This window comes from Triticum urartu, chromosome 3 (assembly GCF_003073215.2).
Source record: "Triticum urartu cultivar G1812 chromosome 3, Tu2.1, whole genome shotgun sequence".
In the NCBI taxonomy this organism is placed as follows: domain Eukaryota; kingdom Viridiplantae; phylum Streptophyta; class Magnoliopsida; order Poales; family Poaceae; genus Triticum; species Triticum urartu.
The window spans coordinates 25734750-25762300 of NC_053024.1; the positions used below are offsets into that span (position 1 = coordinate 25734750).

Consider the following 27551-nt stretch of genomic DNA (forward strand, 5'->3'; position numbering starts at 1 on the left):
TGGGAGCAACTCCGCTCCTAGTCGTCGGCCCACAGGTCGCCGCGGGCTCGGCGCTATTCCATACTTTTTTGCAAACTCAGCGAACTTTCATGAAATCAGCAAAATTTCATTGAAATTTGTACAAAAACATAAAAACATGCAAACTACGCCTAAACTACACCAAACTATGCCTAGGAACTGCGCCCGCGTCCGCCGCCCGCCATCTACATGCCGAGAAGCATGTAGAAGCAGGTGTAGTCGCCGCCGCCGCCATCGTCGTCGTCATCGTCGTGTGCCCCGCTGGAGCCGCCGTCGTCCCTGCTACACCCCTGGCTAGGGTCGCCGACGCGCGGTGGGGCACTGGACGGCCCGACCTCGTCCTCCTCGTCCCTGTCGAGGACGATGACGCCGCCCACCTCGCGCCCGCGGCGCCGGGCCTGGAGCTCCGCGTATGCCCGGCGCTGGCGGAGCACCTGCATGCGGACGTAGTCCTCCTTCGCCCACTTGAGAGCAGCCTCATCGTTGGGGGCCACCATGTCCGCATGCGCCAGCTTCACCGGGAGCAGCCCCGGCTCGGTCTTCAGCCGGACCAGGTGGAGGGAGCGCGGGGAGGGACGGGAGCCCTCATTGATGACGAGGGCGCCGCCGCGGGTGCGGCGCCGGAGCGGCGTCTCCTCCGGTTCTGGCTTGACGGGGCAGAGAGCCAGCGATCCGGAGGAGGGTTGGACGGGGTAGAGAGAGCCGGCGAGTCGGAGCCCCACGATGATGACGTCCCCGGCTCCATTCGCCGCGGCGTCCAGGAGCTGCCACGCCAGCGAGAGAAGGACGGCCGCGCCGGCTACTCGAGGATCGTCACGTTGCCGGTCTCGATGTGGTCGAGGACGGCCTTGAGGGTGCGGCCTTCGAGCACTGCCTGTCGGCGTTGAGGCAGCCGCGGGGGATGACGCCGTTGGCAGAGGTGATCTGCTCTTGGCGGCGGCACTCGAAGTACATCGTCCAAAGCGTTTCGCTGTCGGCGGCGTACCTCGGCTTGTTCTGCTGCTCCTCCGTCAGGGACGAGCGGATGCGGGCCATCTCGGCCCGCCGAGCCGCCCCTTCGGGCATAGGCAGCACCGGGACGCCGCCGGCGCTCAGCCTCCATGGCCCCGGCACACACATGTCCGGGGGCGCCAGATACTCGGCCTCGTAGAGGATGCGCGCCTCCGGCTCTTGGAGGTGGCGACAGGCGAAGCCGTTCGCCGCCGCGCCGTCGCCTGAAAACCTCTCGGCCATTTGTTCGTCGGCGGGAAGGGGGGGTTGCTTTGTGCGCCGGAGAGGGGGGGATGTGAACTGTGGCGTCCACTGGCGGGGAGGTTGCCTTTTATAGCCGCGGCGGGGCGGCGAGAGGCCGCTTGCCGGGCGACGCGTGGCGGGAAAGGGCAGGACGCGCGCCGCGGCTCTTTCACTGCGCCGCCCTTGAGGCATCAATGGAGGATGACCGGCGCCGCAGCCTTCGCATTGATTCCCGCGGAAACCGTGGCAATGAGGACGACGAAGCGGCGTCTCGCTGACTCGGCGGGCCCATCCTCGTTCGCGCCAAAATCACTTGCCCTGGCGCCCCTAGCGCGCCGGGTTCGGCCTGGGTCCACCGGCGCCAGTTTCAGCCCAAACCGATGAAAAACGGGCTCCTGATGACGCGACTGGGCCGATTTTTGGGCGCCGGCGCGGAAAAATCATCTGGAGACCTATTGGGGACGTGGCTAGAGATGCTCTAAGACTTGTGCAGCGCCGGCACTCGACTAACAAATACCCATGCTATTTAATAGCTCCAGAGAGTGCATAATATTGCCAATGGGACTTGAGAATCTAGGTTTGCACAAGGCGGAATATAATTTCAACGGGAATTGATGTTTCATTGCAGGTTTGTGGATGTTAGGTTAGCTAGTGTGTGCTCCTAAAGTTAACCCGGTGTTTCTTAAAAAAATAACAGTGTCAGTCTGAATTGATTCCAATCTTTGTATCGATAACTATTTATATCAAAAAGAGATAACTATTTATATCAAACTTTTTTTTCGCGGGCATATCTATCAAACTAGATTAGTAAAGGCTGTGCACAGGGACGTACGGTCACCTGGTCATGCATATACAGCCAGAGAATTTAGTAGACTTTCGGGCGCACCAACCATCTATCTTTCTAAGAACCTTCTTCTCTCTGAGTCACCTGGAGTAATAATTTAGTTAATTTAGTTAATTGACCTATCTCCACTTTATTAACTCGCCAAATCAATATTGACCACGTGGAAATAAGGTTTTTCCCTCTTCTTCCTTTTTGAGAAATTAAATAAGCGTCCCTCTTACATACTGTTAATAATAGTAACATCTGCCTAACATTATTTCACTAGTTTTTGGGTCCACCTGTTTATTATACTTGTTGTACCCCAAGCAGAAGTCTTTGCAACTTAGTCCATCACTTTTCTGTTAAATTGCCAACAATGTGTTGCCTATAAAAAGCTGACAATCAAACTCAAGAAAAAGTGTGACGTTACATGCATACCTATTCTTCAATGACGACACACGGCCTTGACTTTCTTCATACACGTGCACATCAGATGGGATAACATATACTGCCCTGTGTTTTATCTTTGTAATGACGGTTACCATCTGATTATATTATGCAGACAAAACCTACATGAGGAAAACAAACAACTATCAAATAAAATAATTAGTAAGGCTTCTAGTCTTGTTTAGGCGTGCGTGATACCCATTTAAGCACCAAATAAACTGCGTGTCTGACTCTGAATGGCACCGATTAAAGTAAAAATATCCATCCGTTTAACAAGATTTTTGGCATTTATCGTGACTGATTTAATTTATGATTAGAACTCCATTCAAGATTCAGACTCTATGCAACCATAAATATTGTTGAGAACTGAATTAGGCTCAAATCCTACTGTACTGGTGTATAATCCCTAACCATCCGCAGGGATTGTGTCTAACATGGGCAAATGCAAATCAACAAGGATTGAATCAGTCAACTAGAAAATTGAATTATAGATCATATCTAAACCATGAAAAAATAAATTTACATGCAACGAAACTAACTCACATTGATGAAATATTATACATATATTATATTTAATTATAATTCCCTTTTTTATCTGGAAATATTTTTTTTTAAGTTGAAGTGTTGAATTGTAAGGGAATGTAATTTTAGTTCCTTATTATGCCCGTCTTTTTTGGCGCGCAAGTCCTAGTACCCTTTTTTCCAAACTTTAATAGAGTAGATAATCTAACACATGACCTAAAATAAAATTGTATGGTAAACTCAAGAAAGTAATAATTTATCTATCTATTTATTATTTTCAAAAACAGAGAATGTTATAATAGTAACGATATTGCAAGAACTAAATTAGCTCGCCGAGAGCATGTATTGAAAACGGTTTGATTCAAGGAAAGTCGATAGTTTTTTATTCTTTAATGGTATGAAGGTGTGAAAGCATGTTGATTCTAGACTAGGAAGATCAAAGGAAGGTCCTAGCAAGAACGAACAAAGTGCATGACTAAAAAGAAGGAAGCAAAAACGGAGAAAACTACTCAGTGTTTACTAAAATATACGATATATATGTTTTTCATATTCTCGAATGAGTGAATGGCCAATAATATTTGTATGAATTTGCACACAAATAACTACAAAATGATTGTACAACTATTTAGATTGGCAAATATTTTCTTTTGGCTTGCTAAGAACTATTATTATAGGAAATCTATGGTACGATTTATGTCTAAAAGATCCAAATTATTTTTCAAGGATTCGTGGTCAACATATACAGAAGTTCGACGACACGTTATTATTGCAACAGAGCTAGTGTATTAACTTTTCATCACATATGAGAATTTAAACAAACCAACTCATTATATATATGTACCAAAAGTATATTCTTTTCATGCATATCTCCAAGCCAATTTACTCATTCCTGTGTGTTATGGACAGACATCATGTTGTACTACATGCATCAAGTACGTTGAATCGTAAACCAATACATCAACATCCAAGTTGCTAAAATAAAATAATATCTAGCTCCCACTTACAACACGCTAGAAAACCACATGTAATATGGACCTTTTGGAGGGTGCAAGCATGAAAAATCTCCACCATCACTTCAAATTAAGCACCACAAACTAAATATGCCGCCAGCATATCACTCCACTTCCACAAAATACGTGTACACTTGTAAATGCATCCATCCAAAATAGAAACACCACATTATCTATATATACACCGCCAACACATGTGTACACACCCCACATCAACCACCTCATCATATTGTCTCCAACCCTAGCTAGAACAGCATCTCATCGATCTTAACCTGTAAACATCCACAACACAAGAAAAACAGCACATCATTATTTGCATATGTACCTGGCTTAGCTTAGCTAGCAGCAAAGCCCACACAAGCACACAGACACACACACTCCAGAGAACACCAGGCCAAGAAACCACAGAAAAGCAACCAGCCATGGGGGTGGAGATCCTGAGCTCCACGGGGGAACACTCCTCCCAGTACTCTTCCGGGGCCGCGTCCACGGCCACGACGGAGTCGGGCGTCGGCGGACGGCCGCCGACTGCGCCGAGCCTGCCTGTCGCCATCGCCGACGAGTCCGTGACCTCGCGGTCGGCATCGGCGCAGTCGGCGTCGTCGCGGTTCAAGGGGGTTGTGCCGCAGCCCAACGGGCGGTGGGGCGCCCAGATCTACGAGCGCCACGCGCGCGTCTGGCTCGGCACGTTCCCGGACGAGGACTCGGCGGCGCGCGCCTATGACGTGGCCGCGCTCCGGTACCGGGGCCGCGAGGCCACCACCAACTTCCCCTGCGCGGCCGCAGAGGCGGAGCTCGCCTTCCTGGCGGCGCACTCCAAGGCCGAGATCGTCGACATGCTCCGGAAGCACACCTACGCGGACGAGCTGCGCCAGGGCCTTCGTCGCGGCCGCGGCATGGGGGCGCGCGCCCAGCCGACGCCGTCGTGGGCGCGGGAGCCCCTCTTCGAGAAGGCCGTGACCCCGAGTGACGTCGGCAAGCTCAACCGCCTCGTGGTGCCGAAGCAGCACGCCGAGAAGCACTTCCCCCTGAAGCGCACGCCGGAGACGACAACGACAACCGGTAAGGGGGTGCTGCTCAACTTCGAGGACAGCGAGGGGAAAGTGTGGAGGTTCCGGTACTCGTACTGGAACAGCAGCCAGAGCTACGTCCTCACCAAGGGTTGGAGCCGCTTCGTCCGTGAGAAGGGCCTCGGTGCCGGCGACTCCATCGTGTTCTCGTGCTCGGCCTACGGGCAGGAGAAGCAGTTCTTCATCGACTGCAAGAAGAACAAGACGATGGCGAGCTGCCCCGCTGACGGCGGCGCCGCAACGGCGTCGCCGCCTGTGGCAGAGGCAGCTAATGGAGAACAAGTCCGTGTCGTGAGGCTGTTTGGCGTCGACATCGCCGGAGAGAAGAGGGGGCGAGTGGCGCAGGCGGAGCAGGAGTTGTTCAAGAGGCAATGCGTGGCACACAGCCAGCACTCTCCTGCCCTAGGTGCCTTCGTCTTATAGCATCTGCACATACAGCTCTATATTCCTCTCCGGTTCTCCTCCGTCTTTATTCTGGTTGTTACATGCATGATATATGTTGATCTGTCTGTGGATTAGAATAATTTTGTTCCTGAATTTTGCATAGAACTCGTTCTTAAGTCCGATTGCAAAATGAGTTGTATGTAATTATGTGTGTGTAGTGTGTACACCACTAGGAATTCTAGCTAGAGAGATCATAATAATCCTACGATGTTGTTGCATATATATATCTATATATGTACTATCATCTTGACACATCAATAAATTCATTCTGCCATCTAATTAAGAGATGTGTTTCCTGTATGTTTCAATCAAGATTTGTTCACTACTCCAATTGATATCCCTCGCAACCACATAAGCAAGCAATAAGAAACCATTGCTAAATCAGTATTTTCCATACATGCATGGAAAATTATGGGCATTGAGAGCTTACACATGACAAATAATTGAATTGTTTGCTGTCATGGATTGTGTTACATTCACATGGCTAAATTTGTCAGTTTTATCTTCATTTGCATTCATTTTTGGCATATGTTGCTATATCTTGCTTCAGTGGGTCTCCGTTAGATATGATTGAACATCTCGCTCACACTAGATGCTTCAACTTCATCATTCTTACATTAGTATTTCATATACCAAAAAGGAGTGCATTAATTTATATGTACCTATCAATCAAGTAATGTTTATCTTCATGTTAGTTTTCAACTTTTGCCTGTATAATGTTCACGACCCTATTGTTTAAGATCTTGCTAGCTTAAATTATAATATTACATCAATCTACTGCACCTCTTTAAAATGATCAGAAGCTTTACCAAACCATGAATATACTACTAAGGGACACTTAGGTTTATATGAATCCCTATTTTGTTTCTGAGCTTTGAGTTATGTAACGATCTGACCATATTGTTATTGACCAGATTTGTTAGTGTAAACAGCATATATACGACTGCGGAGAAGTATATTGATGACTACCTAAAACTGAGCCATGATAGATTTATTCGAAGCGGAAAAGATTGAATACCGTCTATGTTTGCATGCATACAAGTAAGAAGTAATATATTTGATTTTACTTGCTTCTTGGTCTTCGATTGTGTTATAGTTGACTTGATTAGTTCGCTCACATAGCTAAATTTCTCTATCGCTTTCTCATGTTTTGTAAGAAGTAATACATACCTGGTATCGAAGAGGTATGTGTATGATTTTTTTTTGCGGGAAAGGTATGTATATGCTTTAAAACATGATATGTGAAGTAACTTTTTCTACAAATGATTTTCATGCAAATAACACTATCTAATAGACACTAGAACAAAGGGTAGTAAGTAGTAACCTAGCTAGGTCAGTTATACGTATGTACTTATTTCATAAGAGCCTCACTTAAATTTCTGATCAAGGTATTTCACATCAATATATGAAAGCTTCTATCTCTGATGAAAATTTAGCATCTTTTGCATAAGTAACACACCGTGCTGATTAAATGTCATTTTCTTATTTTAATAGATGCATGCACATTACACACACTGTAAATTTAGAATAATGTACTGAAGTTATGGATGTACTCATGTTATAAATATGTTCACATACAAAAAATGAACAAACCATAATCGTACATTGGACAAAAGCAGCAAGGTTTGTTGTAGTTGCAGGCTTGCAGCCAGTTAATTTTCTGTATTGAGCATGCCCAGTTGGTCTTATTTCTGTGCTGTCTTTTATGGTTGCACATGGTCAATCATGTTTTGCACACAAATGTGTCCGAAATCGAGCACACAGGTATTTTTCTTTGTATATATACTTAGATAGGCTCCATTATGTTGTTTCAAATAGATGCCACATCTCTGCTTTATTCCAATATATGTGTCAATTATGTGATCTGAAGATATGTTAACATCCAGGAATCATAAATATCTCAACAGACAGTCTGAGTTATATTGGAGACAATATGGTAGAGATCGTACCCATTGCTAAATGGACATGTCATGATTGCTGACTATCAAAAAAAATACCAATCCACAAGTGGTATATATTTTTTCGGAAATACTAACGCCCACACGTGTGGGCGTTTGCATCTCGCCCACACGCATGGATCAACGTCGGTTTGAGTTTGCACGAATCTTGGCATGTTTTGCCAGATTTTTTTATGCCACGTAGGATTGAGCTGGTGTGTGGGCATTCATCCGCTCAGCCACACGTCTGTTTCCCCACGCGGAGGTGTTGGTGTGTGGGCGTTTAGCAGTTCGCCCACACGTTAGTTTTCAACGCACGCAGAGGGGCTGGTGTGTGGGCGTTTATCAGTTCGCCCACACACCCGTCTTCTCTCCCACACCCAAAGCTATCAATTGCCATGTGTATTGCAAGGTACATGGCAATTGCCCTAGTATGCTTGTAAGCAGATGGCAACTCTCTTTTTACCCGACCATGTTATTTTGCCATGTCTTTTTGCAGTGCTACATGGCAACTGCCTAGTGTTTAGTAGATGACAACTCCTAAAGATACCACCGCGCCCACACGCCTGTCTCCTCTCCCACACCCAAAGTTGTCAGTTGCCATGTGTTCTGCAGGGTACATGGCAACTGCCCCTAGTGTGCTTGTAAGCAGATGGCAACTCTCTCTTTACCCGACCATGTTATTTTGTCATGTCTTTTTGTAGTGCTACATGGCAACTGTCTAGTGTTAGTAGGTGGCAACTCCTAAAGTTTTCAAATCATGGCAACTATAGTAGACCACACCACACATGGCAACAGCTGCAGTTGTCTAAAAATGGCATCTGGCAGTTGACCTGAGATGGCAACTGCAGTTGAGCAACCATGGCAACTATAGTTGTCCGACATGGCAACTGTAGTTCAGCAACATGGCAACTATAGTTGTCCGACATGGCAACTGTAGTTCAGCAACATGGCAATTGCACTTAAATGAACATGGAAGAGGGTCCGGACCATGACAACTGCGGGGACGCGTGGTGACTGTCACGCGGGGCATGCGCGACCATGAGGTAGGAGGCCTGACGTACGGATGTGTGGGCGTTATCTATTTTGCCCACACGTAGGCGTGTGGGAGGGACCGCGAGGCAAAAAAGAGGCGTGTGGGCATTACTTGTTTTGCCAACACGTAGGCGTGTGGGCTGGTTCTCTTAGACACCACACAAAACGTGTGACAAGACCCCTTAACGTTCACACATGTGGGCGTTATCGGCTACTTTTTTTTTGAAGGAAAGGACGGGGACCAATTCATAGTAATATTGTACACCCACTATAATTTGCTATTTAGCTAGGCAACTTGCAGATTGATATGCAATAACAGCAGCCAACTTGCATGAGCAGGAACTACTAGGTGGGTTCATTGTACCCACTCAACATTACATTCAGTTAAGCTTAAGTCTACACAGAGATATTGCTGGGATGTTGTATGCAGGACCCCGATGCAGCATCAATAATAGGGCCACAGTTTTAGAAAAGCTAGACACCACTTGGACCCTCGATCTATGACACACACAGGCTACAAATGACACAAAATAAAAAGGCATATACGTACTCCCTCCGTCCGTGAATAAGTGTACGTCTAGCTTTTGTCTTAAGTCAAGGTTTTGAAATTTTGACCAACTATATACAAAAAAGTAATAACATATATGACATCAAATTGGTATATTATGAAAATACATTTCAAAATAGATCTAGTGATATTAATTTAGTGTCATAAATGCTAGTACTTTTCCCTATAAAGTTGGTCAAAGTTTTAAAATTTTGACATAGGACAAAAGTTAGAAGTACATTTATTCGCGGACGAAGGGAGTACAATGAAACATCCCAGCTTCAACTGGTGAAATATCTTGGCATGCTTTCACTTCCAACACCCATATAGATTAAGACATGAGAAAACCCATGAAAAGACCTCATATTTTCTGCTTCAACATCCATATAAATATTTAACTTCGTGAAAAGACACATTTACATCTATTATATAGGCTTAGACTATGAGAAAACTTGTGAAAATACCTCATGTTTTCTGCTTCAACATCCATATAATTATGTAACTTCATGAAAAGGCACATTTACATCTATTATATAGGCCTAGATTATGAGAAAACCGATGAAACGTCCTCATTTTTTCGGCTTCAACATCCATATATTTCTTAATTAAGGATGTTTGTGGTGAAACAATTATTGTTTTTGTTATGGTCTCTTATATCTGCAGTTATCTTGTTAGTTAGCGATGTTCTAACAAAGCGGTACATGTTCTGTTTCACAAAGATGGGAGAATTCTCCAACTCATGTGGCATCATTTTTATTGCATCTAAATATTAATAGGGATTCATACTAGCTTCCACTATAGTTAGCATAAAAGGTTGGACCTCACCGTGATAACTGGGATTTAAATTATTGCATAGACGTTGCACACGCGATTTTCGTAATTGAGATCATTTCAATTTGTTGGTAAAGAATGTTTCACTTTGTAGGTGCCATAGTTTAGGCCCCGCTTAGATCATAGGCTAAGTGTTCTTTTCTCTCCTTATATCTTCTCCTATAGGGTTCCCCGTTAAGAGTCACTTATGTACAGTGGTCGACCCACTTCCCTATGTGCTCTGCTTGCCGGAGAAGAGAAGGGAAAGGAGCACGGCTAAGATGTGTACATATCACGTCTAGCCAGAGTCTTGCATTTAGGGCATATATTGTCATGTTGGAGTCGGAGCATGCCATTGCCGTATTTGAGCTGTGCACGGTGACTGTCAGCGGCCTTCCTACAGTGTGCAACCGAAGGAAGCAAAACCAGTGTTTCCCTAAGTAAGCTCGCTAGGTCAAGGCCTTCCCTTCTTCCATTGATTTGGTGGCCGTCGTGATGGAGTTGGAGAAGCTGGGAGGTGGAGCTCGAGATCCTGGCGACTGGGAAGTAGCTCGCCTACATGGGCGATTGCAGAGGAACTACAACACTTGTTGTGATCTTCGGCTAGTGGCGATCGAAAGTCGGTCTTCAATGCATCTCTGGTGTATCTTCTGGCCAAAGGGTGGCCTATTGGAGCATCGATGTCCACAGCTTATCGGCGCCAACTCATCTTCTTTCTCCCGACGTGGAGCCTTTATAGGAGGCAGGGCTGTTTAGGCTTGGAGTCCACCAAACCCTTTTTGGCTCCAACTGGCTATATAGCGCGGCGGCGATCTTGCCATCTCAAGTGGTGTCGGTGATGTCAAGGGTGTATATGAGCAGAGGATGCAATTTGGACCTGATTTTGAACTCGATTTAGGGTCCTTCCTAAAAAAAATAGGGACATGTTTGTGTTTTCCTCTCTTTCGAGTCTTGTTGAAAGCTTCACACGATTACCACTTTGTGATTGATAGAAGCTCTGGGACCCGTCTATGGTTCAAAGAGAAAAAAAATATTATTTCAGATAAAACACATTCAAACAAACTGTGCATAAACACATATGTAATTGAACCAACTGCGTCGATGTGTTTTTACTACTGTTTCCTATATATCCACATTAATTGACGCGACTCTATACAATGTCTTGCTCACATGGCATAGACGTTGTGTTAATTAATTGGGATAGGCGGGGGTACCATTTACCATTTCGCTTTTCTTTTGTTCGCTGTAGTTTACTGCTACTCAATTGAGCATATATATAATATAAGAGAAAAAAGAATCTCAGCAGCTATTACGTACGTGTCTCGCAGGACTGACTGCTGGAGTAATGGGACGGTGTACACGTAGCAATTGGTGTGGGTCAGGCTTGTCCTTTTCTAATATGTACCAGACGGGCGTACACAACAAGGGCTCGCACTCACTGTAACTGTAGCGGCGGACAGAAAAATTCAAGAGGATGTACCGCGGTCACAGTCACCGCATCAATCTACTAGCAGTACTGTTGTACCTATCTACTACTCCTACTATGTAGGTGGTGGCGTCTTCTGTGCGTACGGTCACAGGCCATGGCATGCTGCTTTTGGTAGTACACTGAGACATAGTAGTATATTTATTCTCATCTATCTAGGCTTGGTCAATATAGGCCAACTCCAGGTTCGAGCAGTACTAGGCCAATACGACAACGTACTTGCGCCGATTCACACTCTCATGTCATCCTCTCTTGCCTCACTAATGCACGCTCATAGTACTATTTGGACCAACTCCCACGCACTAACCCCAATGGTCCGGCCGTGTCGGTTTAAGGGTAAACAGACAAAAACACGACCCAACACGCGGGAGCAAATGGAAAAATATTTGTTTTCGATTCACTTTCGACCCATTTATGGCCCAAACTTAGTCCCTGTTTGTGTCAATGCTGTGGACGGGCGGGACGCACGCCCTTGTCCTCCTCTGACCCGCCTGTCAGGGACACATACACTCATTTTCTCACCCCTATGAGGCCTGCCCTCCTCCCCCGCCCGCCATAGCCGCCACCACCGCCCATTGCCGACCGCCTCCTTGCTGTCTTGCCCGACAGTCCAAACCACGACCATCGCTTTAGCTTCTCCGGTGTTTGCCAGGCTTGCAGAAGGCCACTTCCCAGAAGTCAACTTGGAGATCATTGCAGCAAGGGGTACTACCTAGCTGATGGTATCTATCCTTAGTAGTCAACTCTTTTGAAGACAATACCCAGTCCGCAAGGAGAGAAGAGACAGAGATTTACCAAATGCAAGAGAGTGCTAGGAATGATGTAGAGCGTGCTCTTGGTATGCTTCAATCTCAATGCAGTATCGTTCGACACCCCGCACTAACATGGAGCACCGAGAAGCTTTGGCAGGTGATGATTGCTTGTGTGATCATGCACAACATGATCGTGAAGGATGAGCGTGCTACGACCAAGGGTTTGATTTTCAGGGTGAAAATATTATGCCAGAGCACCGAGGAATGGCAACGTTTGAACAATTCACCTCATTCTATCATGAAATATGTGATTGGCATACTCATATGCAGCTCCGGGATGACTTGGTTGAGTACATGTGGACTCACATTGGCAACCAATAGATCTATTAGTTCAATTTCTTTTCATGAAAAATGATTTTGATTGGGTTGTGAAACTGTTTGATATTGTTTTTATTTCGATTGGGTTGTAAGACTATTTTGGATGTGAAACTATTTGATTATGAACTATTTGCTATGTTTGATTTTAGCTTAAAGAATGCATATGGGCCTCCAGCCACCGGATGAGATGCGGCAAAGATGAGGCCACGCGTTGGGCGCACGGCCGCCGCATCCAGGAAAATGGGTGGATGTCACCCCATTGCCATCTCCAAATGGACAAAATCCGGACAACAGACGTCCGTTTGGGGTCGTGCGTTGGAGTTAGCCTCATGCACTCCCTCTATATGTTCACCAATGAAGCTAGACAACCCATGCTCAGAATGAGGGTTGTATCAGCAAAAAGTGCACGAGGCTATTAGTGACAAGCCAACTCGGCCAATAGACCCCGTGCGGCGGCTAAACGGCACATTGTGGTTGGTCGATGAGTTTTTTACCGCACTCTATCATGTTTGTTGATGGTGATTCCCCTTTTCGTGATTTTGTGGATGAATAGTGTTCGGACCTGCCAAGTTTGTGGACTTTTGTTGCTATTAGAGCATCTCTTAAATGGACTGAGCCAGGTTTTTCTTTCTACTTCTTCTCATCTGTCGGGGCAGCGATCTGATTGTCTGCCCTATTGAGATATATCCCGTCTTTCTTCATCAGTTTAGGATTTTGGGTTGAGTTGGTTGAAGCATGAAGTCGATATGGTATCCAAGCCAAAATGTCGCAAGTCCAAGATCCTGTCAATGCAGTAGTTAAAGAAAAAGATTCTACGGTCTATATCGATTCCATGTCTAAGAACTAAATATGTCTAGACGTGAGGAGGAGTATTGAAATATATCCTGCCTCTCTCTAGGCAAATGCTAGGCCATTTAATCTTTTGGAGCAGTACCAGGGAATACGACAACGTACTTGGAGTGGAGCGATTCACACTCTCATGCATGCATCGTTTGGGCACTGGCTACCTCACCAATGCATGCTCAGAATGTGCATGTACTAACTGTGCATGTTCACCAATGCGTCAAGGCAATGCATGCTCAGAATGTACATGCACTACTCCTGTGTCCATGACAAGCGTGTGTATATGCGCCTGTGTGCGCGAAGGGAGAGAGAGAGTTCTCAGACCTCCTCCCTCTCTCCTGTTGCCTACCTTGTCGTCTCTTGTGTGCTGGCCAATGAAAACCCGTGCACGGTCGTAGGACAAGGCCATGAATGCTTCACGTGCAGTCAGGCGTCAAAAGCTTTCTTCGCCGTCAATGGTCACCGGTCAATGGTTCCACCGGCCGCGTGCGTATGTGCATCGTCAAGTCTTGCCAATCATGTCATGCGTCTCTTTAGCAATGCAATGTGTGTGCATATTTTACATGATACTTTCAATACTGCTACTATGTGCTGGGAACAAAAATTAGATTAGAACACTGCCTCGTTCCTCTGCACCCGCAAATGAGCAGGAAAGCAACAAAGTGGTCATCCATTCCCGCCAAACCATACATAAAGAAGATTCCTAACCCTTTTCTGAAAAGGGGGCTGGAACACCCAGCTTTCGTGTAATTCTAACGCACACAACCATATTTCATTTAAGTTGATGAAGCCGAAATTTACATAACATAACCAACTAGGAATGAACCACGTAGTATTAGAAAAAAAAACCGACAGAACCATGCCAGCAGCAAACTCTTAGAGCATCTCCACTCGTTGGCATCCCCAGGAGGCATTTCTTTCGCCCCTTGGGGGGCTGCCGGCGAATTTTTTTGCCTGGGGGCGCAAATCTTTCCACTCGTTGTGCCCCCCAGGAGCAGTGTTGAGGCTCAAGTAGGCAGCGGCATTTCGTCGAGAGGTCACAGGCGATGCCGTGGGCACGCTCCGGTGCATACAGGCCCTGCTCGCGGCGCAGTCCCTCCATTTGGAGAGGCCAGGGGAGGAAGCGAGTCCTGCGACGTCGTGCTCCATGTACTCGAAGACGGGGTAGATGCTGGCGGAGGAGCGGGAGGTGATGAGGCCGTGGATGCCAATCACGTCCGCGCTGCCCCACGGCATGCTGCTGGAGGTCTTCAGGCGGCTGCCGGTCGCGGCGGTGTGCCGCCGCTAGCGCCGCGTCGTGTCCCGCGCGCCCGGCCTCCCCGCCCCACCACTTCGGCTTCTTCCGCAACCACGGCCCGTCCGCGCTGCCGCCGTTCGTCCTTACCATGGGCGTCACGCTCACGCCCCATCAACGGCGTTGGGTGCGCGTCCACTGGCGACACAGGAGGAGGAGGAGGGGGAGGAAGAGGTGCCAGTCGCTTCGCCGCTGATACTGCTGCGGAGGTCGCTGCTGCTATGTAGCAGCGTGCGCGCCTAGGATGGCACCGGCACCGCGGCTGCGGGGATGCAGATAGGGTGGCAGCAGCAAGAGCAATACGCGGAGCGTGGCGGAGCTCGTGGGTGCCGTGGGCGTGCGGAGCGTGGCGGAGCTCGCGGGCGCCGTGGGCGTGCGGAGCGTGGCGGAGCTCGCGGGCGCCGTGGGCGTGCGGAGCGTGGCGGAGCTCGCGGGCGCCGTGGGCGCGGGTGGGCTCGCGGCGGGGCAGGTCGTGGACCTCGCCAGGGAGGGCGCCGACGTCGGCCTCGCCAAGATGGAGTACATCCACGTGCACAAGACGGCGTGGCTCCTGGAGGCCGGGGCGGTGTGCGGCGCCATCGTCGCCGGAGAAGACGACGAGGAGGTCGAGGGCGTCCGCCGCCTCCCCGCACCGTCCGTCGTGGCCTCGCCCCTGGCCTGCACCCCACACCTCGCGCCCCGCACCCCGCCGTGGCTGCGCACCCTGCTGCGCCCGTGGATGGAGAGAAGGAGAAGAGAAGAGAGAAGCACGTGGATGGGCCCCGGAGGAAAAGTAAGGAGAGAGGGAGTGGGAGGCTAACGGCGGGCCCAAGGCATGCAAAGCGGTCTCTCTCCTCCCCCAGCTGCCCCCCGGGATCCTGGGTTTGGGGTGGGCTCGCCGGCCGTATTTTTGCCCAAATCCGGCGATAATTGAGGTCGTGGGGGCGTGACTGGGTCTTTTTTTTGCCGCCGGCGACGAAAAAGTGCTCTTGGGGGCCTTCCTGGGGAGCCGGCTGGTGATGCCCTTAGTATCGCCATGCCCGTGCCCGTGCACCAATTCCCATACAACGCACTCGAGGCCGAAATTAGCTTCACCTCTTCTCCTTTTTCATGTCTATTTTGCATGTTGTTCTGCAACTAGTTGGTATCTACTTGTAGTGTTTTGCACTTTATTAAATTTTTCAATAACAAGTGTTGTCAAATTTGATTATTGTATTTGCCAAGAGTCTTCAATAATTGACCCTCGCTAGCATCAAGTGTGGTCGAAAAAATCAAGGAGGAAAGTGTGTGTTTGTCTAGACTGACAAAATATAGTGTGTATAGATTTTATTTTTCAAAAGTCAAGTTTCATAAAATGTTTGACCAAGTTTTTTATAGAAACTGTGCACATATATAATACAAAATTAATATCATTAGATACGTCGAGAAACATATTGTATGTTATATTTATTTTGCATTGTTAATGTTGATACTTTTAACTAAAATCTTCGTCAAACTTTGTGAAGTTTCATTTTTGGAAAAAATAAATACACTCGCTATATTTTGGAAGGAAGGAGCATTGCAAGGTATATGTATGTTATATTTATTTTGCATTGTTAATGTTGATCGACTGGCTTTCTTTCCTCTTAGGTTTCACCCTAGGTCCTTGATGTTTTTTTATATCATTGGCACAATTTTAAGGCTTTTTTTAGAAAATACATATTTATTGCAAGGTATACAATTACGTTGAAAATCAGTTTTAGATAAATATGGACCAACTTTTTTTGTTTCTGACGGGCTACACACGCATATATGCTTCAACATTTGATTCTTATATGTTATATTTTATTTTTCTTATCAGATCATTAGTTATACATGATGTAGCTTGAAACTTAGTAGTTCCCTTTTTAAGGCAAGTGTTGCTACTGATGATAAATTCGTATTATCCATACATAAAGCACAAATGATGGGAATACTATAGCGACCATGGGTGCTTATGCCTGAACGTTCCTAAAAGAAAGTGGGCATCCGCATAATTCAAAATAATTTTACAGTGCACATTGTACAAAAGTATGTCCACTACCAAGATTTGCCAACGAGATGTAAACAGGTTCATGATTTTACAAAAAAACATGCACACACTTCTACAAATAGTTGGTATATTTTGTCCAACAATATACTATTTTTGCGTAGATCACGAACATGTCTGTCTTTTGCACATTGCAAGTAGCCATTCTTTCTGTGAGAGCAAGTAGCTCACATTCTAATACACAACAAACATGATTCTTGTTTTTAAAAATGAAATGTGCAAGTGCACATAGTTGCTGATGAGGTAATTTTACAATGTGTCTACTTAAAAGCCCGTACTTAATGAACGACACCTCATTTTTGTGACAAAGACATATACATATTGACTAGAAATCCGGCACCCCATCTACGACCGGTTTCTCTGGTTAATCGCCGAACACGGTCTAACCACTATTCGGAGCATATCCTAGGCTAGAATGTGACAGTGGAAGAAATTTGAATCGGACTAGGTGTGGATTCATGCATGGATTTATGTCTCTAGCTAGACCCATTCAAGCCAAGGGGGAAAGCATGATCACCACAAAACGATTTGTAGGGTCCAAATTTTGTTAGAATGGAGAGCCACTTGTGGGTTTCCAAGGGAAAACCTTTTCCATGGTTTCGGACCAGCAGCACACAGTATCAGACCCAACAAGTTGCTGGCTCAAGTTTCCATCTCCAACCAGCCACCCTCAATTCCACCTCTTGCAACTTGCAACCTGTTCATATCAAAGGACAACCAACTTGTCCCTTAGCTGGCCTAGCTATTCGATCACCTTTATGATCGATCGATGTATATGGTTCAAAGAATGGAGCTTATTGCCACTTGCACCTAGAATACTATAGTAGGTTTCTGGTGATCATATGTTGAGCATATGCAGATTCAAAGAACCTCTCGTCCATATGGAACTAGGCAGCAGGCAAATTCTGTGGATGGCGTCACAGATGCATGCATGGAGCCATGGACAGATAAGAATTGTAAAATGCACACCCTTTTTCATTTTAATATCACCTTGATGATATCCCCTGCTGCAACTTGCATATATTCTGCAGCTGGTGATCGTCCTTGGTTTTGGTCCATGCATGTATGCAAGAACGCATGCTAGCTGCGGACGTAGTGTTGGTTTGGTCAAGTTCATGGAATCCACTCGGAGCGTATGTCGAGAGTAGACTTTGACAGGAAAATTTTCCAGGTCTGGGGAGTTTGGAGTTAACTTGTGGCAACGTCCTAGCTGCTTCGCATTGCGCACATGCACATTTCATGGGCGTCTTATTATTTTAGCAACACTAATACTCACTCAGCTTTGGCAAACAGATGGCTTCCTGAAAAACGTGCAATCAAAACTTTTTTTTTCTTTTTGCGGTGGAATGAAAGCTTAGCTTTGACTAGCATTGTTTAGAAAAATATCTTAGTTGGGTAAAAGATGAAATGGTTGTTATGGAAACTATTCTCGTAATATAAAATGGCCACCTTTTATATACTCCCATGAGTATGTTCTCCCACACACCTCTTAAAAGAATCTATTATGCTTAGTTATCAAATCCAGTATATCTCATTAGTTATTTTATGACATCCCAATATTGCTAGTATAAAAAAAATTACCATGGCCCAGCAAGTGCTAAATATCACCGGTAAAACAATTCATGGCAAGAAGCACCTAATTTGTAGCCCCAGCCTGCCAACAGATGAACAGGCAATCTGCAAGTGCTGCATCGATCATTGCCCAGCAAGTGCTAAATCTACAAGTGTTACACACTCATCTTTTCTCTGTGTAAAAAGGTTAACATATAGAAAAATGCTACATCTTTGATAAAAAGATACAAGTGCATCTCAAGATAAACTCATAATCTGCTTCTAAAGGCAGGGACAAGCTTCAAATTCACACTCAAACTTTTGCAGAATACCAACACACTCTTTTTTCTAGGTGTTGTAGAATGATATGGATGAACCTACAATTTTTCTTTCCTGTTTTTCTTTTTGCGGGGAGATAGGTGTACTTAATATGTAAAATAGAATGTATGAAGTTGCATTTTTTGGGGGTAAAATGCACAAAATAATTGTGATATTGACGGTTATTCATAATGAAGGAAATTAATATCATCACATAGTACATCTTCTCCGCGCTTGGAGTTCTCAGCATCTTATTGATTAATTAACTCGGATACGTACCTCAATTTGTTTGATGCCACTTGTGTCTGGAATATCTTGGCATGTTATCAAAGCGGCGGCATCTGAGAGAAAAACAAGGAGGTATTAGCTACTAGCTAGCCGTGGTTTTCTTTTCCCACCACGAGAGACCGTCCACTTGGCAGGTTTTGAAACCTACCAAAGCTATGGAAAGGTGCTCCAAGTTGGAATCGCCAAGTGGAGTTAGATTATTAGATGAGAAGGACATACCCCGTTTACATGCATGCATGAACCTCTTTTGTGTTTTGTGCTTTGTAGTTATTGTTTATACAAACACAATTGGATACGTTGGCCCATTTGCTAGTGCTTTGGTTCTTCCGAAATGCGCACCTAAAGGAAGAAGAGTCGGCGAAAACATGTGCTAGGCGAGAGCTGTGAGGACACGACTCCACTCGTCGTCAAGCACGCGTTAGAGGACTCTTGGTTGCGTGGATGCGTTCATCTTCTTCATAATCGAAAGAAATGGTAGAAGAATATACCTCCGTGGGGCTAGCATATATGTGTACTTCCAGCATTGATCTTATTAGCTGTTGAAATTTACGACAATTAAGACCTTCTAGAAAATTAAGCTGTGTGCTTTTATGAGCAGACCAATGAAAGCTCCAGCAGCCCGTCAGGGAGCGTACGACATGTAGTAATGATGCTGCAACTGTTGCAAGTCTCGTACCAACTAAATGTAGATCCAATTAGTAACTACCGTCCGCGCCTGAGGCTGAGCCCCACAAGGTACCAATTCATAAAAGTTTACAGGAGGTACCACTGAATCCACAGGACAAAGTATAATTCAGCTGTCTTACATGATTCAGGTATCGTTGCAGGTAGCCCGGCACAAAACTCATGTGGCACACGCCGTCGAAAAGAGTAAAAAGTAATTTTAGATGCCAGAGAGACTGAAAACAATTACTATGAAGCTACAGCACAAGGACTCCCCACCTTAAGAATCCTTACTCTTTAATACACTTGTTGGATTGAGACTTCAGAGAGTACTGGCAGCAAATCAACCCTCTTCACTGAACTGTTTCTTGAGCTTCTCGTGTACTTCCAGGTCCGTCTTGCCAACGGTCGGCATCTGCCAGCGAGGACTTTCTTGACATCAGTCACTGGGATCAGGGGTGAAAGAATCTGCAACCCAGCAATACACCATAGCGATTCAATTCCACAGAGACCTTTTGGAGGATATATAATCTATAGTATCTTACCTGTGAAGCGATCAGGTGCCTTTGGATGCAAGCTCCTGGATCGTAGTCTGGACAGTGCCACCATCAGTCTAAAAGAACATTACATCCCATGTCTTACGCACGGGCTCAAACAAGATATCTTTCACCTGTTAACAAATAGCAAGAACTAGAAACATGTCACATTGTACAGACACAACTCAGGATTGTGCGGAAACTACTTGTGCTGTTACAGAGAGCAATGCCGGAACCAGAAAATCCATCTGTCCCATGGCCCAAGACCTCAAAATCACTTTCCGATGAGCTGTGTGCTGTATCCCCAAAGATGGACCTGAGTGGATTCCGAAGATTGTGACAACCTTTCTGAACAGAACTTCTTTCAAGTAGTGTTGCACATATGTTCCTTGAGTACCTTAAACATATGCTGCCTTGCTTTCAGAGTCAGGTAAAGGAATGTAGGATACGCTTGTCAAACTGTTGCCGCACAGCCTGAAATAATGAGTATATGTCAATTGCCACTGTTCAAGACACATCGAAAGAATGTTTATAAACATAAATGGCACTGTGTATTTGACAAGTCTTCAGAAACCTGATCCAGAGCATATGGCATACTCGTAGCAGCAAGAACAAAGACAAGAACTTTATCATCACTATGGCCAACACCCTGGACAGTTACAGGAAAACAAGCAAAATTATTAGCCTAAACTGTTTTGGTGAGGAATCTATACTGCTTGTTTTTGGTACCAGATATCCAGTGTTATAACTAATAGCCGATCCAGTATTAGCCAACACTGTGCTGAGGAATCCATGGGACAATGGCTTGACAAAATCAAATGGAAATATGTTTTTTTCCTCTTAACATGCAACAGTAGTGGTAAAGTAGAAAAAGCTAGGCTCCATAATCTGTACACCGAATATGTCTGGCTATCACTTCTCCATTTCTCAACTATTGGAATCATTTACCATCCTAAGTACAAAATTCAAACTAAGCATGTCTAGTTGCCATGTTCTGCAGCAGAACACACATTCAGAAACAGTTCACAACATTATAGGCTGCAAAAATACACCTACATCCGTACATGATGTTCTAGTCGCCATAGTTCACTTCTATTGCTTTTTCCATGTGTACCACATAAAGAATCAGTTTCATCAGAGAAGATAACTGAAGGAGCATTTCGCGGTCCATTTGGGAAAGATTAGCAACTAGTTTCTCACTCTGTCCCATCCATTTCAAAACAACGTCTGATGAAGATATAGTGCAGGTAAATTGAATGCATAACTTTAAGGGTATTATATTAGCAGTAGAGAGAAATGGAAACTGGTAGGAAATGAACATTACCAACACACATGGACACATCAAGTGCATAAAAAAGAAAATAGCAATTTTGTTTAGACATATTTACGTACTATTGAAAACCTGCAATGTGCTGTGGCATGAGCAGCCCACACAAATTTGCATGGTACAGTACCCACTACACATGTTTGCCAAATGTTGTATGCTGTGGCTTCATAAACGCTAGTTCTTACATATAATTTGAAGATACCAAAAAGATGTGGAACAGAGAACTTTCCTAGTTTAAATTTTCTGAATTGCACCATGCAGGGGTAAAGCTTGCCTAGTACAATCCTTCCCCAGATACGGAGACAACCCAGCTTCCACCGACACAGGAAAGTGGAGCCAGGACGGAGAGGTCCAAGATGTTGGTGCACCGGGTAGGGGCAACACATGGAGAACGACCCCGCAGATTGAAATGGCCCCATCCGCACGAGCCGGCTTCGCACCAAGCCGGAGACTCTTCCTCGGCCCCATCCGCCTCATCCCCGACACGGCCAAGGATCTGATCCACCCGGTCCTCTTCTCCGAAGGGCAGATCTTCTGCTTTGGTGCCCTTGGGTTCAAGGCCGACGGCTCCGGATGCCTCCACCCCTTCGAAAAGCCCTACGGCGAGGCCTCTAGCTTCAAGCAACCAACCTCCCTGGAGCCCGGCCGGGTTGGTGCCAAGCGGGATGAGAAGAAACGGGCTAGCCATGCTGCCCGGGGATTGGAAGAACTTAAGCCCCAAAATACCTAACTGACCCATGGCGGAGATGTACCCCCTTCATGGACAATGTTCACGGCACCAAGCGGTGGGGTGCCGCATCATACGTCGGCTTGCCTAGTATAATCCTTCCCCAAATACATAGACAATCCAGCTTCCACCGACCCGGGAAAGTGGAGCCAGGACGAAGAGGTCCAAGATAAAGCCACCCGAGGACCCATCCCGAGTCCAGATATGTAACCCTAACCTCGTCGGTATATAAGGTGGAGGGAGGGAGATCTACCCCCCCCCCCCCCCCCCCCCCCCCCCCCCCCCCCCCCCCCCCCCCCCCCCCGGGCGCGCGCGCAAGGACAGCTCACCAGCGAATGAGCTCTAGGCCAATAGATCAACCACCAAGAGCAGGAGTAGAGTATTTCCTTCCAGGGAGGCCCTGAACCGGGGTAATTCTTCTCTCTATATCTTCTACCTTCCGATCTTCCCCGCATGCGCCCCTCTGAACTATCTAGTTGTCCTTCAGACGGCACTACTAGAATGAAAACTCCAACAGTTGGTGCACCGGGTAGGGGCAACGCGCGGAGAACGAATCCCAGCAGATCGAAATGGCCCCATCCACGCAAGCCGGCTTCACACCAAGCCGGAGACTCTTCCTCGGCCCCCTCTACCTTGTCCCCGACACGACCAAGGATCTGATCCACACGGTCCTCTTCTCCGAAGGTCAGATCTTCCGCTTTGGTGCCCTCGGGTTCAAGGTCGACAGCTCCGGATGCCTCCAACCCTTCGAAGAGCCCTGCGGTGAGGCCTCTAGCTTCAAGCAACCAAACTCCCTGGAGCCCGTCCGGATTGGTGCCAAGCGGGATGAGAAGAAATGGGCTAGCCATCCTATCTGTGGATTGGAAGAACTTAAGCCCCAAGATACCTAACTAGCCCATGGCGGAGATGTACCCCCTTCACGGACAATGTTCACGGCACTAAGCGGTGGGGTGCCGCATCATACGTCGGCACGCCACAGAATAAACCACCATTGTGTTGGTCAAGCAAGGGAGCATCAGAAGACTGGCGCCTACAAAAGCAGCGTGGAAACACCGTCAAGCTGCTCCCGACAGCTCTAGCCACGCTCGGGCAAGTCAAAAAGCAAAGGCGTGACCCAAGAGCCTCAGAAGCAGAACCTTGGCAGAACAGCTCGTCGAGTAGTGGGCGGAACATGCAAGCTCGATGGCACAAGACCGAGGAGTGTCGTCTCCTTTGGCAGCGCACAAGGAGGAGTACCGAGCCAAAGAATTCGCCCTAAACAACAACGAACAGGACCCCTACTGCCCGTGGACAGCTTTATAGGAGGCAACAAGGCCATTAGCGAGGATCGAAGCGCAGCAAGGAGCAAGCGTGGCGGCGAGCTCCCAAGCCCCAACTTCTAGTGCCCGAGCCCACTTCGGCACAATTCTTAAGGTGACCAAGGTGTCCGATCCCAAAGGCACTGATTGGATTCACATGGGTCATGCCACCTCTTGGCATTTTGCCCCTCATCTTCGGGGCTACAATCCCGAAGGTGCTAATGGATTGAAGGGAGCGTCGTCAACATCATCCATGGCGGAGTGCAGGACAACTTACAAGTCTCCCACTCCGGCGTTGAGCGAGTACGCTCTCCCATCAACGAGGTTGTCTGCGCACATCGATCCCAAGCCCTGGGGAGGGTTAACCTCCCGATCACCTTCAGCTCACCAGACAACCGACGAACCAATGGGTTGCATTTTGAAGTACACATTGTACTATGTTGTTCTTGGACGCCCCTGCTTCGTGCTCTTCAAGGCCGCCCCTTGCTACGCACGTCTTCAGCTCTGGATGTCTGGCCCTAAGGGAGTAATCGTCGCACAAGGACACAACACCCGTTCCTCGAATAAGGAGCACCATCAGTTGGGACAGTTTGTGTCTGGCCCATCACCGGTAGTCAGCTCCATACGCCCAGACTTGCCCGGCGTTCCAATACTTGCTGGCCCCAGAGCCCGACCGTGACCGAATGCTCGACGGGGTCAAAGGGGGAAGGTGGATGCGGGGATGCCCCGAGACTGACGTTCTGAGAATCCCAATCGTCGACCGGCAGGACTGACGGGGCTCGACTCGAGAAGTTGTGTCTTCGACTTTTGGTGAGTGGCGAGGTAAAACACGTGAAGTTGTGTCTTTGACTTTTGGCGAGGAGTGATGAGGTAAAACACGTGAAGCACGAGCTAGCCAATGATCGGGAGCACCGAGTCTTGAGACAAAGAAGACGTCAAGCATGCCCCAGTTTCGACAAAGATAAAGGGACCGACCACCCGGGCGACGTCCCAAGAAAGGGAGACCAAGTCTCCACAATAACAGGAGCAGCATCCATCGTTGAATCATCCAGGGAAGCCCATCCAAGACTTTCTCGGCCTATCAACCGCCACTTGGTACTCCGAAGAAATTCAAAATATGCTCCCGCAACAGGCCACTAGCCAGATTCCCCAACTCTAAGCAAACTGGATATCACCATATCCTACCTGTTAAGAACTTTTGGCCACGGCGTCTCAACTAGCAGGGTGGACGTCGCTAAGCAACCCATTCCATTCACCTTTTTGCCTGACTACTCTCGACTCGCAGTGCTCCCTCTCTACCCATTCAGTCACCAGATGGTGGAACAAAGAGCAAATGGGAGTGAAAGGACAAGAGATTCATTAATGCAAGAGCAATCAGTTAAAAGCCAAATTCTCCCAACTATTACACATCCAATGACCCTCGTCCCCTCTTCTTCTCTTCTACTGAAGGCGAGGGAGGAGGGCCGTGAGGGCGAGGAGTTAGCCTCATCCCCCTTAACCGTCTCTTCCTTCGGTAAAGGCGAGAGGCACACTCGCCTCACCCTCTAGAGCACCATCTCCACCACGAGCGCCCCTCAACCCTTTCTGCCCCGATGGAGGAGAAGACATCCCTTGCGCGCTGAACGCGCTCGAACGCGTCGTGCGGTGGAGTGGCACCCGGAGCAACTTCGAGCTCCAAGTCGATGAATCATTCCACAAAGGTGACGAACGCCCAGGCCGCTGGCATGCAAGCAGCACCCACCGCACTGAAGATGGAGCGGTGAAACTCTTCTTCAAAAAACTCCATCCAAGAGAGCCCGCGTGACGTCTTTCCTCCACGGTCGCCCGGTGGCCTGCCTCAATGTACGCAAAAGGCATTTTGGATTCCTTTCCGCTAGCGTGGAACAGAAGATCCCCAAGCTTTCTCCTCCACCTCGTTCATGGAGGGATGGCCCGAGGACTTGGCGATGGCAGAACGGGGACCCCCAGTCCCCCATGACATTGTTCATGTTCTGCACAAAGGATGACGTCTATGGAAGGAAGCCCGGGCCGCCAGAACCGAGCCACCCGAGGAAGGAAGGCGAGGAACCGCCTCCCAAGGAAGAAAAAACCATCACAAGTCCATAAGGAATGGGGATAATAGAGGACAAGGGCAAGACTACACCATCCGGATGACGAGTTGCCTACGCCAAGCCAAAACTACTGTCATACCGAGATCAACACAAACTCTTGGAGCATAGGGAGGGGACCCCCCCCCCCATCACCCCAATGGGCGCAATGCTTCTACCAAGAGGCGAAGTCAAGAGCGGTTCATGGGAAACCGAGTCCCAGGCAGGCCGAGCTAGCAAGAGCCCGAGCCGGGAAGATCACCAGACGAACATCCCATGTGATGAAGGTCGAGAGGGCGTCGAGGGGATTGCGAGCATCACCCTTGATGTCGATTATGGTGGGGAAGAGGGCGTGGTGGCTGCTTAGTATGGTAAGGAGAAGAAGGCGTCACCTGGGAGGGAGCCAACAAGAGAGTTCAAGGTGAAGTGTTTCGATCAAACAGCTGATACCATGGAAGTTTTAGAATAGAGACCCCAATCGTGACTTCCCTGATATCTCATATATATACACAAGAAACACATTCCTGATATCTCATTACACAAGACACGCAGGGAAATAATCCCAATTAGAATCCTAACCATAATGACCTGATTTTCCTAATTACGGCAGGCGCTATGTATGGAAAGGCGTAACAGAATATCACTGATATTCTGTATAACTAAGTTTTGCCGCGTCGGAAGAGCAGCCAGGCGGCCTGGCTGTAGCTGTGCGCTAACCGCATCCACGTCAGGGGGTTTTGCCGTTCCTGCGGTGATGCCAAGAACATGAACTGCATGGCAGCCGTAGGAGTTTCTTTTCAAGAGGAACTAGCAAGCTAGCTACTTGATTATGATATGGATGTGAAGCTCCTTGTTGGATTCTATTGTTGTGCTTCTTGCACAGATATACATATGTTTTCAATGTTTTTCTTTTGTCATTGTTATGACTCATAATTTACAACTTGATTTTGTACAAATGGAACTGACTTATTTTAGCCATTTCAACTTAAATGTTAGCTATGGGAGATTATTCAAATATTAAAGAGAGAATATAGAAGATGAAATTCAGAATATATGTTGGAGATGAAAGAGATACAGAGGACCCTTTATAGATTATTATGTGGTCTATATGAAGATATGGAGGATCAAATTAGACTATCTACCAGAGATCCGCTTAAGGTCAATTGAAGCTTAAGCAACATCTAGTATTCTGCGGGCATGTCTACATCTAGGAACTATATCAGCACAAGGCACGAAGTATATCACACAGGCGAACTAGCACATTGACAGGTACAGAAATTTGGTCCTACTTACCGGTAGGGCGGCCCGGAATGGAGCTGAGGCCGAACACAACTCATCGGAGTAGCAAGGTGGAGGAACCCCGGCAGGCAAGGGGAGCCATGAAGCTAGGTTCGTCCCGGGCTCACCGTGCGCCAGATCGAAGGGCAGACATACTGGAAGACGCGATTGAGTGTCCCATTCTCACCACTAATTATTCCGGCGAATAGGTGGCCACCGTAAGGGCAAGGCGGCGGCGGCGGCGGTGGCGGTGGCTCCACTGGAAGGGGTGGCTTTAGAAGCTGTTGCGTGGCCAGCAAGGTCGAGTTGGAAGGTGAAGGCGGTGGAGCAGGCGACCGTCGAGGGGCGGTGGCGCTAATGGAGGACACGGCCGGCGGCGCTGAGGAAGGTGCACGCTGGGAGGCGGCGGCGTTAGGCAGAGGCAAAGCTAGGGTGGGCACGGTGGCGCCAGCGGTAATGGATGAGTTGGGCTTGTGGGTAGGTATAGCCCATTAGGACGAGGGTTGCGGCGCAAAGACTTTTCGATTTTCCACTGTTGTAGCACGATTTTTCTAGGGTTTTCGTTAGGTTTTCTGGTTCTTTCGGTTTTCAATTTTCCTTTTTTTTTCCTTTTTATTTCTTTGGTTTTCTTTGTTCTTCTGTTGGTTTTTTCTTTCCGTTTTTTCATAGGGGGTTTTCAAAAAAAATCCACTTTATCTGTTCTTTTTCTTTTTTCAGCACGTGTCTACATTTTTCATGCCCAATATAATTTTTTTCTACACATCAGAAGCATTTTTATACAC

General features: G+C 47.2%; 1 protein-coding gene and 1 long non-coding RNA gene across 3 annotated transcripts; one reads left to right on the forward strand and one right to left on the reverse strand.

Moving 5' to 3' along the window:
• Positions 1 to 4240: 4240 nt before the first annotated feature.
• LOC125542489 (AP2/ERF and B3 domain-containing protein Os01g0141000-like) lies at positions 4241 to 5846 on the forward strand. Its single transcript, XM_048705543.1, has one exon. The coding sequence runs from the start codon at positions 4476 to 4478 to the stop codon at positions 5544 to 5546; it is 1071 nt and encodes a 356-aa protein (XP_048561500.1). The 5' UTR covers positions 4241 to 4475; the 3' UTR covers positions 5547 to 5846.
• Positions 5847 to 19595: 13749 nt separating this feature from the next.
• LOC125542490 lies at positions 19596 to 27238 on the reverse strand. 2 transcript variants are annotated; one of them, XR_007297933.1, is made up of 5 exons: positions 26785 to 27238; positions 20627 to 20701; positions 20450 to 20526; positions 20062 to 20368; positions 19596 to 19984 (listed from the first exon to the last, which is right to left on the reverse strand). It is a non-coding gene; the product is annotated as an uncharacterized LOC125542490 (long non-coding RNA). The 2 variants fall into 2 exon arrangements; XR_007297932.1 differs by having other exon boundaries at positions 20062 to 20526.
• Between the last annotated feature and the right edge of the window lie 313 nt (positions 27239 to 27551).